This window comes from Rhea americana, unplaced genomic scaffold (genome assembly GCF_003343005.1).
Source record: "Rhea americana isolate MKP2758 unplaced genomic scaffold, rheAme1 scaffold_258, whole genome shotgun sequence".
Lineage (NCBI taxonomy): Eukaryota > Metazoa > Chordata > Aves > Rheiformes > Rheidae > Rhea > Rhea americana.
This window is the reverse complement of record NW_028186377.1, coordinates 585,343-598,832: the sequence shown is the minus strand read 5'-3', so window position 1 is coordinate 598,832 and position 13,490 is coordinate 585,343. Positions and strand designations below refer to the sequence as shown.

The 13,490-nt window shown below is 40.7% G+C and overlaps 1 protein-coding gene across 1 annotated transcript in view; it reads right to left on the bottom strand.

The window, feature by feature from the left end:
* AGPAT4 (1-acylglycerol-3-phosphate O-acyltransferase 4) overlaps nucleotides 1–13,490 on the bottom strand; it is an 81,418-nt gene that overhangs the window by 5,751 nt on the left and 62,177 nt on the right. Inside the window, exons 6-8 of the mRNA XM_085307411.1 lie at nucleotides 11,892–11,994; nucleotides 10,664–10,739; nucleotides 5,045–5,243 (exon numbers count right to left, since the gene is read on the bottom strand). Coding sequence (XP_085163537.1) covers nucleotides 5,045–5,243; nucleotides 10,664–10,739; nucleotides 11,892–11,994 — 378 coding nt within the window. The remainder of the gene's footprint in view (nucleotides 1–5,044; nucleotides 5,244–10,663; nucleotides 10,740–11,891; nucleotides 11,995–13,490) is intronic.

Genomic DNA, 13,490 nt, shown 5'->3' with positions numbered 1-13,490 from the left:
CCACTGATGCAGCCCTGCTGAGGGTTTGTTTTAACCACAGTTACAGCAGTAAGAACTTGTTCTGTCGCTACAAGGAAGGGGAGGAAGAGAAATCAGGAAGGAATTGTAGCTTTCTAACTTTAAGTCAGAAACGGCTTTGCCTGCCAGACAGCTAGGGGTTGAAAGAGGGCTGTTATTCTTAACAACTTAAAAGCAATCACAAACTGACAGAGCCAATAATGGAATCTATTTCTTGAACATTTTTAGCTCCAAGAAAACCACCACACACACACATGCAATACCACATCCCTCAGTATAAACCTTAGCTCAGAGAAGAGGACTTCCATCTCTTCTCTCACACCTCAGGATTTGCTCTCATCTGCTTCCTGGGGCTTGCACCACACAGCGATTGTTGTAAGCAGCACAGCGGGCAGGGGTATAGAAATTTCCTACATATAGACTGCAGTATACTKAAGTTTTACAGGTTATATATGGAAAGGATAAATTTGTACAACTATGGCTTCTGCTAACGGTACAGATTTGGTATAGAGCTCCTATCTTAACTATTATATAGGAGAAGCAAGAAACAAAAACAAAACAAAACAAACAAAAAAAAAAGCCCACAGATCATCCGGCAGCTCCACCACTATCAACGTAGGCAGAATTCTGCACAATTTATGTCCTCTTGCTGTCGTAAAACTTACTACAACACTGCTGGCTCATGCTCTCTTCACCTTTCACTCATCTCATCCTACACACACCAACAGCCTCTCTCCCCAGGGCATATCATGCTCTGATCCTTTGGGCCACGTTCTGCACTTGGTGATGCTATCAGGTCACCAAGGACTCAGTGACCGTATTGTGATCAGGGGAAGCAGGCTTCCTAAGGGCACTGTTTGCATACTGTATAGCAGACATACAACAGCTCCTGCACAATCAAAGCTGGTTCAGTATTACTCATGCTTCTTACAGATGAAATACCTCTCTTGCCTGCAAATAACACCCACTACACTGGACCCATGCCATAAAGCCCAGTGCCATTATGCTGTTAGCATTAGACACATAAGAGTAGCAACACCTATTTCTCCATTTAAGAGACAAGAGAAACCCTTTAATCTTTTGCATATGGAATGAAAATTGCCCTTTAAATTGCTGTTGACAGCTCCGTAATAAAATACTTCAAATGCACAAAGGTTGTCCTCATCAATGCAAGTTTCCAAAACATGAAAGGCAACCTAACACTGGATTCTTTAGAGCCAAGCCAGATCAGGGAAGTAGAAGTGGAAGGAAAGAAAGGCTGCTGTCAAATAGAACTACTGACGTTTGACAGACTCGCTCACTGCGTTAACACAGAAATATCATCAGTCCCAAGTTCTAATTAGCAGTGGTGAGTTAAACACACAAATTTCTCCCCACTAGTCCTACGCCCTATGCAACTAAAGCCAGTTTTCAAAAGGGGCTTTTGTCCCCCAAATTACTGGAGTATTTATCCTCTGGGGCAGGGACTGCTTTGTGGTGCATGCAGTACCACGAAGGGCTCCTAGTCCCAGACCAGGAGTCAGATATTAGGACAATGCAATGATTACTATGAGTATAAATAACCAAACTGCTGCAGAACAAAGCAAGAGGGGATGGCTCAGCACTCTCAGTATAAAGAGGAGACATCTTCCTTTATTTAGGTCTGAAAGTGTTTGAGCTGAACCAGCAGAGCTAAATATATGCCCCTTATTCATTCCCTGGATCTGAAAGCTGGGTTCTGAGGTACTACAATGCTTTCACTCCAATTTGACTACAGTGGGGAGCTTCTCTTACGGTTCTTTCCATCTGAATAGCCAGTTACATGCCAGTAAGGGCCTTACTAAAAGAGCACAATTAGCAGAGGCTGTCCAGAAGAGAAACGACATCCTGAAGATAAACCAAAGGATATCAGGTAAAAGGACCTTTCAGTCCCATCACTCTTTCCTATCACAGGATACTTATGCTTATCTTGTGCTCTGTCTGCACCTACACTAACGAAGGTAACACTAGGCACTGAAGTCTGCCTTTTGAGCAATGAAGTCAACCTATAATGAGCTATCATGGAATACAATAAGCTTCCCAAATCTGGCCTATCAAGTGAAGAGCCCAACTACCATATAGAAATATGTCCTAACTTCTGCGTCTAGCTGATTATTGCTGAAATACAGACCAGAATGTATTAAGGGAATCATCGTCTTTTCAGTGTGCAATGATGCATCCACTTTTAACGGATCAGGATGCTTTTTGTTTGTTTTTACTGAAGGCTGAGCTTCCTGCTGCTCTGATAGATTCTGAGTCCTCCACAGCCTCACGGAGGCTGCCGTCTGCTGATAATCGACAACAGCACTCTTCTTTTTGCCAGCTCATCAGGAATAGGTGGCTGGCTGAGCCTCACCAGGCAACATTCACTGCTACAGGCAACGCAGTACCTTCCGCCGTCTTGCAGAGCCCAGTGATTACAAGCACTTTGGGCTCCATCACGCCAGGTACACAGAGGGAACATGGAGCTGTTGACGAACACAGGGGGCTTTCAAATCTGTGCAGAGGACTGCCTCACACAGCATCTCACAAATGTGGCTGATAAGTATGGCACAGCATCACGTGCATCACATAGTGGGCACCATTCTTAATGCACTCCTCAGATGTGCTTTTGCAGCCTGGGAGTTCATGCATKCATTCCAGCAGCAGACTGCTGCTGTGGGTCGCTGTTAGCTCCAGCATTACAAATAACTTAAGAATAAGTCCTTTGGATTATCACTGCATTCAAAAGAGGACTCACGTTAGTCTGCTTATTAATCTAGTCTTGTGACTGAAAGCAGAAAAGAAGTTAAGCATGGAACAAGACAGCAAGAAAGCAAAAAGGCTTTTTTGCTGTCCATTCTTAGTAGCATCATTGTTTTTTCCTGGTTCTTTCCCTCCCTTTCTACTAGACAGAAGGCATGACATAATGGTAAAGGCCACTAATGGTAACATGGTATGGGACTTGGGGATCATTCAACTAAATTAACAAGGACTAAATCCAGAACCATCACAGATGCCACTATGCCAAGCATCAAAGCATCTGGCCCTGAGGGTAAAATCCAGAACCCTGAATTATGCAATGAGTGTCCCCGCAGAACATGAGCGCGCAGAGCATGAGGCAACTGAGCATGACATTCGAATAACCAGCCCACTGACTGAGGAAGCTGAATTAGGAGGGAAACAMTGAAGCATGAAGAATCTTAATATTCCTCCACAACTGAGATTCAGTGTCCCATTAGACCCTGGGTCCTGGGACCAGTCCCAAATGTCRATTATTCTGGTGTTTCTTCCACAGGCAGAATAAATATCCTCTCAAGTGGGACAGTCCAGGAAGTAGCATCTACCATGGTTATCACACCTAATCCCTTCCACGGCTGTATACCCATGTTGGGTTAGAGCATCCTCAGCACATGGTGGGGCCAGCTTGGCATTTTTCTACAACCTAAGGGRATTTGAATCCAACATTTCCCATTCTGGAGCGGCACAGCCCMACCATGATTCTCACTCTGCTCCAGSTCCCCCTAGTGTAAATGGAATCCTACTCCCTGCCCAGGGAAGAGAAGGGACACTTCTTGTGCCTCCCAGCATCCASATGGAAAGAGGTACTTTAATTGCAGTCACTGCTCCAAGAACTTCTTACATTTATTACTTGAAACACTTCCWGGGTAAAAAGTATCAACATTTTTTTCCAGGTGACAAGAGTACAGTGTCCYTCTTTCCATTCCCTATTCTGCTTATGTGAATATACCAATTATGATGTTAAAAGTTATCTGTGTTCTTATTCTCCTTCTCTGGCCCAAAGCATTGTGAAGTAGATCACTTGCATGAAAACAATCAAGCTCTTCTACCTCTTCTGATTATCTTTATAAGAAATTTCCCCAGTAGTTTATTCAGAGCTTGATTTGGTGGGCACCTTTTGAAAGAGTATTTTGTGCCTACTATATCAAACCCCTCACAGAGGGGCAAAAGATCATTAGTTAACTGATTTTGACCTGATTAGGATGGGACTTGCTCAAGATTCAGGCTTTTTAAGAATGCACAGAAGCGAAGCATTAGGAACAATTTCCTAGGTAGAGAGCAAAGAAACTCCTAGAGGCACTTCTGRGGCAAGAAACAGCTCAATGCCTTCCTGATTGCTATTCTGGACATGGTACTTAACCTATCTCAAACTTTTCTGCAACTGAGTTCCCTCAATACCAGGATTGTGAAGTTTTGTTTCTTCTTCTTTTTTTCTAAAGAATGTTTGTAGTATGCTCAGCTGTTAAGGTAATGAGGCCATCAGTACTTAAGGCAGTGCAGCCACACAAAATACCTGTTCTGTTAATATATGGCTTATTCTGAAAGARAACTTATTCTGCAAACATCAGTCGATACATCAATAAGTGTACATATCCAGAAACAATCAGTCTGCCAAACTGRCCCAGTTCCTCCTTCCACAAAGGACACTAAATGAGATTTTCTCTCCCTTTTTGTGGGCCAGTTCCTTTTTTTTGTTTTTCTTCCTCCTTTTAAATAATATTCTATYTTAACCACAAACCACAACAGTTCAGAGCTACCACAGGAACTGCAGGAACCACCAATGGCAGTCTTTACCCTATGCTACATAGATGGTCAGCCTAGATGGCCACAACAGGCTGTCCTGGCATTAAATCTTAAGTTTATGGATTTCCAGTGGGTTACATGCCAGACTATGATTAGATGAAAGAATTCTCAGCAGAGTAAATTAACCATGAGCATCTCCTCAGAGTGCAACACCATACAATGTTATGCACTACACAAGAAAAGAAAGCTTATTGTAGGCATTCTGTTGCRAAGTAACTACTTTGATGTCTCCAGAAACTAAGAATTTAGTAAGCAGCTCTTACAAAACAACAATATAGCTATTTTAAAAGTGTTTTTAGCCCATTCCAGGTTCAAGTGGATATATTTGCTATTTTGTTGAATTCATGATTTATATTTAGTACAYCTCAGTAAATCAGAGGATAGCTACCCCTGCAAACAGTCTTTGCATCTGAGAACAACTTACCCATTACGATGACAAATACAAAACTAGCCAGCGTCAGTGATGACCCACTGCTGACCATGTTGATGAGCAGCTTGAATAAAGGGTATAGCAGCAATAAGGCCCAGAARAGCCAGTTCAAAAGCGTCCATGGTCGTCGAGGTGGTACTATAGGGACTGCAGGGTAGGTTCCTGTCCTGTAGTACTCTTCCTGGAATGCGTCCTGGTAGGACAAAAGAGGGCAACAATTAAATCCCCATCTGCCAACACAAATAGCCATTCTTGACTTTGATGTCTCTCTGGCTGCACAGTTATAACCCTGGGGGAAGATCAAAGACCAAGTCATGGCTGGAAATCTTGTACTTTAAGTTAATAAGCCTGTATCCAGGAAAGAGCTTACACTGATGTGCCCATCCTCTCTTTCTCCTACACACAGGCACCTGAAAATGGCAGGCCTAGAAAGTATAATTAGCTCACTAAAATGAAAAGGATGGGGAAGGGGGAAGAGAACATGATGTAYGCTCTCACAGTAATGCAAACATCACTGTTGCACCTCCTGCAAGTGCCAAAGCCGCTAAGAAAATAGCGTTGSTATGCAAGAGAAGTGTATGGGCTACATCTTCAACACTAAATCCTCTGCTTCCTAATATCTTCCCCAAACTATGCTCAAAAAGACAATTTGCAGTCTGGACATARAAGGGAAGCAGACACCATCATGCCTCATATTCAAAAGAACACAGTTCCCTCCTGTTCCTTTTCGTTGTCCCATAGATATAGTCTTGCTCATCTTGCCATGTAYCCTTTGAAAAAAGGTTTGGATGTTTAACCTCTCTACAGAGAGTTGAGCATGCAAACTTTTTAAAGAGTCTCTCATTGTTTTCGACTAAAAAACTCTGTTTTAATGTAAGAGGAGCATAGTGGTACAAGGTTTGGAGGTTTTCTTAAAAAAAAGAAAAAAAAGCTAAGAAGGTTTAGTATTTAGTCCCCTCCTCTAAAGCCTATGCGGGTGAATGGTATGGCCTTTACCAATGTGATCAGCTCACAATAACAAGGCTAGTGGGGAAAAAAAAACAATTATTCCTTATGGGTTCAAGAATTAAAGATTATTAATTTGTATTACTCCCATAAAACTGGTTAATTAATAGTCAGAATTAGGTTAGCATAAAAAGAAACCTCAATTTAGACAGAATGAAGTGCTAAATTTTTCTCTTGAAAAGGATGCTTCATGGAGAGTTCTCCAAAATCTGGCAAAGCCAGGGTTGTCCTAAGCAACCATAAGATTATTTTTACTATACTATGATTTCATATTCACTTACACCCCAACTGACACAGACAATTCTTTAATTATCTAATGGCAATTACAGGCTGCTACCATTTTATCTAACTCAAAGGGAAAAATTAGCTTTTAAGAGATTACACAGTAATTAGAGTGTAGCACTCTCTTTGTGGAGATTAGAAAAGCTATGACTGTCTTGGGCACGCAGACTAGACTGTACTGGGATCATTATGGCCAATTAATTAGCCCTCTCTGACAAATTACATGGTATATGAAGATTCCTTTACACTGCCTTGAGGAGTCTGGCTTAGGACAGAGTTTAACACRGAGCTACTAATCATTAGTAAATTGAATTCTTCTATATATGATTAAGTTTCTGAATACCAGTAATACCCAGAGATAATTAAGGATTTCTGACTATTCCCATTACCACCATTAGGGGGCACATGACTACAGGCAGCAGGCAAGACATGCTTAAAACAAGCATGTTTTCCCTTCTGTTGGTTTTCCTCAGCATTAGGGACAGCAAAACTGTAGAGGAGGTCTCAGCAAGAGGTCTGAGACAGATAGAACTATACAGTGGGCAAAAGATACAGCTGTGTTCACTTTCGCTCCATGTTTTACACTATAGAAGGAACAGCTCTTCAATTCAGTTATAATTCCTTGCCCTTAGAAGTGCTCATATTCTCTGCAGAAGAGTTTTGTGGGCCTATCTGCCTTCTGTGCTTTTGTGAGGGTGCCTATGGTACCCATGAATAGCTAAAGTCAGTATCTGAACCCATGATGCATCCCCTCCCATCCCCAAATTCCCTTTCGCTTCCCCTGCACACAGAACTTCCTGCAATAAATCTCACCTACCCAAGTACTATTTTCAGACTTGAGAACATGCTCCCTGCCAATGTCCCTACTAAATTTGATTTACTTCAGACAGTGGGGTGGTAAAGAAGGAGGGAAGCCAAGCAACGCCCGTTACCTTGTGAGAGGCTAATTTGATTCATCTTTGCTCCACCACAGAGGTCTGACTACTCTCCTTTCATGAAGAAATTAACACAGTAGGAGAATCYAAAAATATCTTCCTTGTTCCCAAATACTAAAGTTCTGCAGCCTTTCCCTTTTCAGCTGTGCTAATTCCCTAGGGMAATTTGCCATGTATTTTCATGCTAAGTTTTCCATGCTTTTCTCACAAGTGAGAAGAGTTAGAAACTTACTTTCTTTTTAATGCAAATTAAGATTCTCAAGCAGCACTTCTATTCCAGGAGCTGAGACTGTAAGGAGGTTAAAAAAAAAAAATCTATGCAAGGGCTGGCAAGGTTGTGACTATTATGCAGTAACTCTTCAGACTGGGTGCTAGCATGCTGATGTCCCTGCTAAATGCAAGGAGAGTCTTTCAAGCAAAGGCAGGGGAAAATAAAAAAGAAAAAGAAGAAAAAAGAGGGCACCCCAYGGTATGCCTCTGTCATCATCTGGCATTAATCAGTACAGTACTGGCTATTTGCAGGAAGACAAAATTCACCCCATGTAAGGAAGAAGCATAAGGACATGATGCTTAATGCAAGCTGGGGTCAGGAAGGAGAACACTGTTTGGTTTCTAAGAGCACAGTGCCACTGCTCATCTGGAAAGGCCCCGCTCATCATGTCAGCAGCAGTGGCTAAACCAGGAAAGACAGTGATAAGTAGCAAGAACGTACATGTGCCAGATTCCCAGAAAGCAGTATCTCATTTTGAGGAATATAACTGAGACTTGGCAATGAAACAATAGGAACGGTCCCATCCCTCGATGCCCACTAAAAACCAATTTCATCAGTCATTCAAAGAGCTCTGTGTCCCCAATCACTGTGATTGCACAGCTCTCCAGCCTGGAGCCCTACATCTGTGGCAGGCCTACTACTAAATTAGGCTATTAAAGCATATTTCAGCACTGCTCAGTAGAGAAGAGAAGCATGGAAGAGGTTTACAATTAATATGTTCCGTACGATCCCTCACTGAAATACAAAAAGCAAAATACATTCCGCCACGCTTTGAGGAAAGCGGGGCCAAAGAGTCATAGCACCCTTCAGGACCACCACTTCCACATTTGAGCTGGAGCAGTTTGACTGACAGCTTGCAGAATGACTCTGCTTCCTCCTACCTCCTTTTCTACCACAGCCTTGCATTGGGACTTGCAAGAAAAAGACAGAGCAGGGATTAGTGATAGATTTTGGAGCCTCCCAGCTGAGGAACGCCTCTGAGAGCACCTGCAGGCAGAGAGAAGGTTTGTGGGGCCAAACTCTGCCATGCAACTCTGCAAAGAGCGCAAAATCTCTTGGCAAAGATATCCCAGAGCTGGCAGCCAGCACACAGCATGGAAAAGGTCAACTCACCCTGAATCAACCAACAAYTTCTGTGTGCTATGTCTCCCTTGTATGGCTTGAGAAGATACTACAAAAAACACTGAAAATAAGCAACAGCACATGCCTCATGGTTGCAAGATACAACAGGAACCTGTTTTTCAGTAGTGTGCATACCCTCCTTCTCTTATTTTAAAGCAGAAAGAGGAGTGCTACCATCAAAACAGACAAACAGCTGATGGGTGCATATATTGCAATGAATTATTGTAATTTGAACACAGATTTCTTACATTTTATCCTATGAGTATTTACCAACATTAAGGTGAAACAGAATTCTGTTCTGAAAGCAGCAGTCCAGTGGCACTGCTGCTTGTTATCCAATCTAAAAGCCAAAGATCTTTTTAAAGAAACATGTCAAAAAGGTGAAATAAAATTGTGTTCTTCCCTTTTGGGCTTTATCTCAAAACTCTTAACTCTTAAGTTGTCCCTTGTTCCCCAGTATAAACAAACAATTTCTATTMTCCTAAATAGTCTGGTTTTACAGAGACATGGGATTGTGTAAATAGGAATAACTGCAGTGAAATAAAGAGTTTCACTGACATAAAACAACTGAAGGAAGAGGACTATGCCATATTGAAAAGAAAAAAGAAAAGAAAAAGCTTTTAAAGGAAAGGAAAACTGAACACATGTTCCTTTTTGGTATACTTAAAAAGGAAGCTACAGACTTAATCAACTGATTTGTTAAAAAGAAGAAAGCAGGATGGATGCACACTCTGTTTGAACTAGAAATAACTGAGTGTTTGCCAAATAGAAAAACTGAAGTGAAATAAAATGCAAAGGATGCAATGGAAGATTCAGGAAAACAATCACCACACTCATTCAATTTATGTTCTTATCTTGCAAATGTCTAAACATTATCTTAGGAACATGAAACAGGCTTAAAAATAATACCTTTCTGCAAAGATGTGTAAGATATAGTGTCTGAATTAACTGTTAATGGCACAACTTAAAGGAAAGGACACTCAAATGTAAGCCAGTAGATCTACAACAGAGGTTTCAAAACACATTTATTTTGCACATTCCCACCAGTCAGCTGCTTACTGGGGCCATGAATTGAACAAAAAAGTCATGATTTGAAGTTGAGAAAGAGAMTAGAAAACAGAAATGCTATCATGGTGTTTAAGACTGTATACAACAAATCACAGCAAAGTTTTTCTGCATAACGAGAGGAGAACAGACCTTAACTACACAGACTACCATCTTTAAACTGTTAGCAGTGCCGTATTCCAACCCGAATATGTAACTCRGATCAATTTATCCCATCCAGGAAATCAAGCAGCCAGGCTCTTGTGCCTTGCACACCTGTAACTCCCACTGATTGAAGTAGGAGTGTTGTGCATACTTTACAAGCACATCCCACAACCACTATCTCTCCTGTTCATAAAAACAAGAAACTCGAGAAACATATTCTGATAATACGAAGAATGCACTTGAAATCTGAGAAGAAGAAAAAAAGCAGTACTGAACAAGCACACAGTTATTAATATTCTGCCCCTATCCTATGCAATTAGGAACCTTAAATGCATGCCCTCTGTGCACACATGAAAGTAAATTATCAAATTATCAGTTAATATTAGTTATTTGCTTTGGTAATAAAAATAAATAAAACCCAACCAGCTAAAATGAGAGATAAATCAGTTCTAATACATTAAAACTAAGTATGTCTCATTTAGCCCAAGAGTACTTCTTGATTTAGGATGTACCTTGAAGGGAAAATAAATTCTTCTACTGGTCAGTTGCATTTTTTTGTATCATTATGCAACTTTCTAAAAGAGAGAGAAATTACTCTCTGAGGCTGACCTAAGTTCTCTTAACTTTGCTTCTACAGAAACAGAGCACCTGTTTTAAGCACACACAAGAACCCTCCCAAACCTCCAAAGCACCACCATACACTACGCACACTGCAAAGATCCACTTTATATACAGTATAAATAACTGAGCATTGGTTGCTCATCAGTAAATTCCAGACAAAAACCCGACCTTTTCTTGATACAGTTTGTGGAGCCAGTTAGAACATTCCTGCTCATCTTGTGGGACTTCCTCTAACGGAATCCGCCTGAAAACAGTAAAGAGAAATAAGAGAATATCAAATAGTTCAACTATGGTGAATACCATTTATATTTTATATATTGATTGTTACAAGGGATTTTTTCTGTTTTGTGGTAAATCCCACATCAGCAAAGCAGAGTTTCAGTTTACAGAACTACCTTCAGTTTTTAGATGTATTTGAAAGTAGAAACACACTTTATTTGAGCCTATTAGAGCCACTTTCTAGGTAAAGGTCTGCAAATTTTCTGTTTCGAAACAAATTAATTCTTTTCCTGCCCTCAGCAATAAAGCTCAAGGTTCTGTTTAATCAGTTAGGCACTGGAGAGGAAAAGCAAGCAAACTTTTCTCCTTATAATTAGGCTRAAGCACATTTAGTATTTCTTGAGCACCATTTCTAATTCCCTAGGTTTTTCTTATGAACTGGCTTGGTTGGATAATTACTAGAAAAAAAATACTTTTTTGGAAAAAAAAAGTTTTTTTGAAAACACTCATTTTCATCACATTATGTTCATTCAGGTAAGGAGTCCTATGACATGGAAGAATTCTTGTTCTCTTCATTTAGGAATGCCAGCAACAGCATCTATTTTATAATATAAAGTATATTTTAACTAATATCCTTTGACAGCAGCACTGAATTAGCTTCCTTTAAAAAGGACAGCATTTTCTGACAATCAGGACATACCTGTTTACACTGCAATAAAGCAGCTATGACAYTACTGTCTCGTTCCTTTGTTCAATAGAGTTACAAGAAGAGAATCATTGTAAGTCAAGGCAATTTAAGCAAAGACAAAGTCATCCAAATTTTAAAAGCTTCTATCATATGCAACACCTACAGTGCTATAAGCAAACATGGAGGATTTTGAGGAACATCTGTGCTGGCCCTAATCAATGCCTAAGACAAGCTTCCCCCAAAGTTTACTCTGAAAGGAAGAACTTCACAGCAAGCTGAAAAAGCCAGAATGGAGAATAGCTATACAGAGCTCTGAAAATCAACTTTCCTTCTCTGTTAGGCTGACCTGGAACATGCCATGAGGGTTAAAACAAGGAACGGGAAGATGCGCATGTCTACACTGTTGAAAGAGGGGCTCACATGGGCAGGTAGGGGTAGCTGGTCCTGCAATTCAATATGTTAAAAAGGAATTAAATGCAGATCACTTACCTTACATATAAATCTGCATGGTACTTCTTTCCATTTAGAACTCCTAGTAAAGTTGGATTCTCATTATTTCTAAAATTCAGTGTCGAATCATAGACTGCCGAAACTACAAGAAGAAAAACAGGATATATGGTTACCATAGTAGCATATACGGTTACCATAGTAAAAGCAGTATTTTAACATTATCACATTTAAATACGAATTCATCAGCAACAGCACCATAGTTTCAGCTGTCGCCAAGGTGAAGATGACAACACAATATTCAACAGGTAGGTTTAAAGAAGCCAAATATCCAGTGACCCTTTCAGGAACTACATCAGTAGAATTAAAAAGTTTGTTCTCCACCTTTTCTCCCTCCCCATCAGGTGCATGATGTTGGGGGTAGGGAATACACAGTTAAAGTGACAACCTACAGGATACCCTGGGAGCTGAATGGTTTAAAGTCTATTAACTTGCTCAGCTCACTGTGATGGGACAGAGGCCAAAAGCCCCCACAAGAACTGAGAAAATAAGCAGGCAGATAAACACCTCAAGAACAGTGAACAATACATACAGTTTGACTAGGAACAGGTAAAGTTTGCAAGGGACATCCTACAGCAAGAGGGTTTAATGCAACTATGAATTGCTGAACTTCAAATCACCCCTTTCCCCCATGCGTGTTACTGGATAACTGATGCACTTGCTACAGGGCAAAGAGAAACAGAGCAATAGACCATGAGGAGTGCAAGCTGCCTACTGCTATGAAGATATGCAGCTGTGGTGAGTGTAACCACTAGCCCTGCTCCACCAAACTAAACCGCACCCAAACTTGCAGCCTCATGAGAACCCTGTTTCCACAGTTCTGCACTGTGTGGTAACAGTAAAAGCATTTGCAAAATTCATTCTTTGTTTACTTCAGACAGCATCAAAATGCAGTTTCTTGGGGAAAATATTTACTGTTTTAAACCAAAGTGTTTCAAAAGTAACAGTCTTTGTATGCAGAATCTCAACAAGCTTGTAATGTTAACTTCTTTATTACCAACATAGCTAYAAAGACACCATTTTCCTTATGTGTCACAAAATTAGCAGAGATCGGTTATCCAGACACTGCCACTGCCTGTGCACCATGGTATGAATTCCAGGATCAGTGATAGCAACAACAACAGAGGTGACCCTACACGCTTCTGCAGCTTGCTATACTTTGGTTTCCTGCTCTAGAGTTGGACAATAACAAACACTGTGGGGAACTCTCTCTCTCTCGCTCTCTCTCTCTCTTTTTTTTTTTTTTTTTTTTTTTTTTTTTTTAACCAAGCTAGGAAAGCCTTCTTTTATGCAGGGCAGATTTGGTTTTATTTTTGAAGTCTCCCTAGCTTTATGAGATAAATATAGCTTGGGCACAACAGCCAGCCTAGCAGAAATTCACCACAACATTGCTGCAAAATAGAATTCATAGCACGGAACAGAATAGCCCAGCTTTAGTGCTGCAAGGGAGTCCTGAAAACAGAGACCAAAACCATGCCCCCAAATACAGATTACCTACTATGTATGACTGTATCCCGCAACACTAAGTCTGCTTTTCAGTATACTGCTGAGGAGAGTTTTTAGCCTAAACTCRCAACTGTA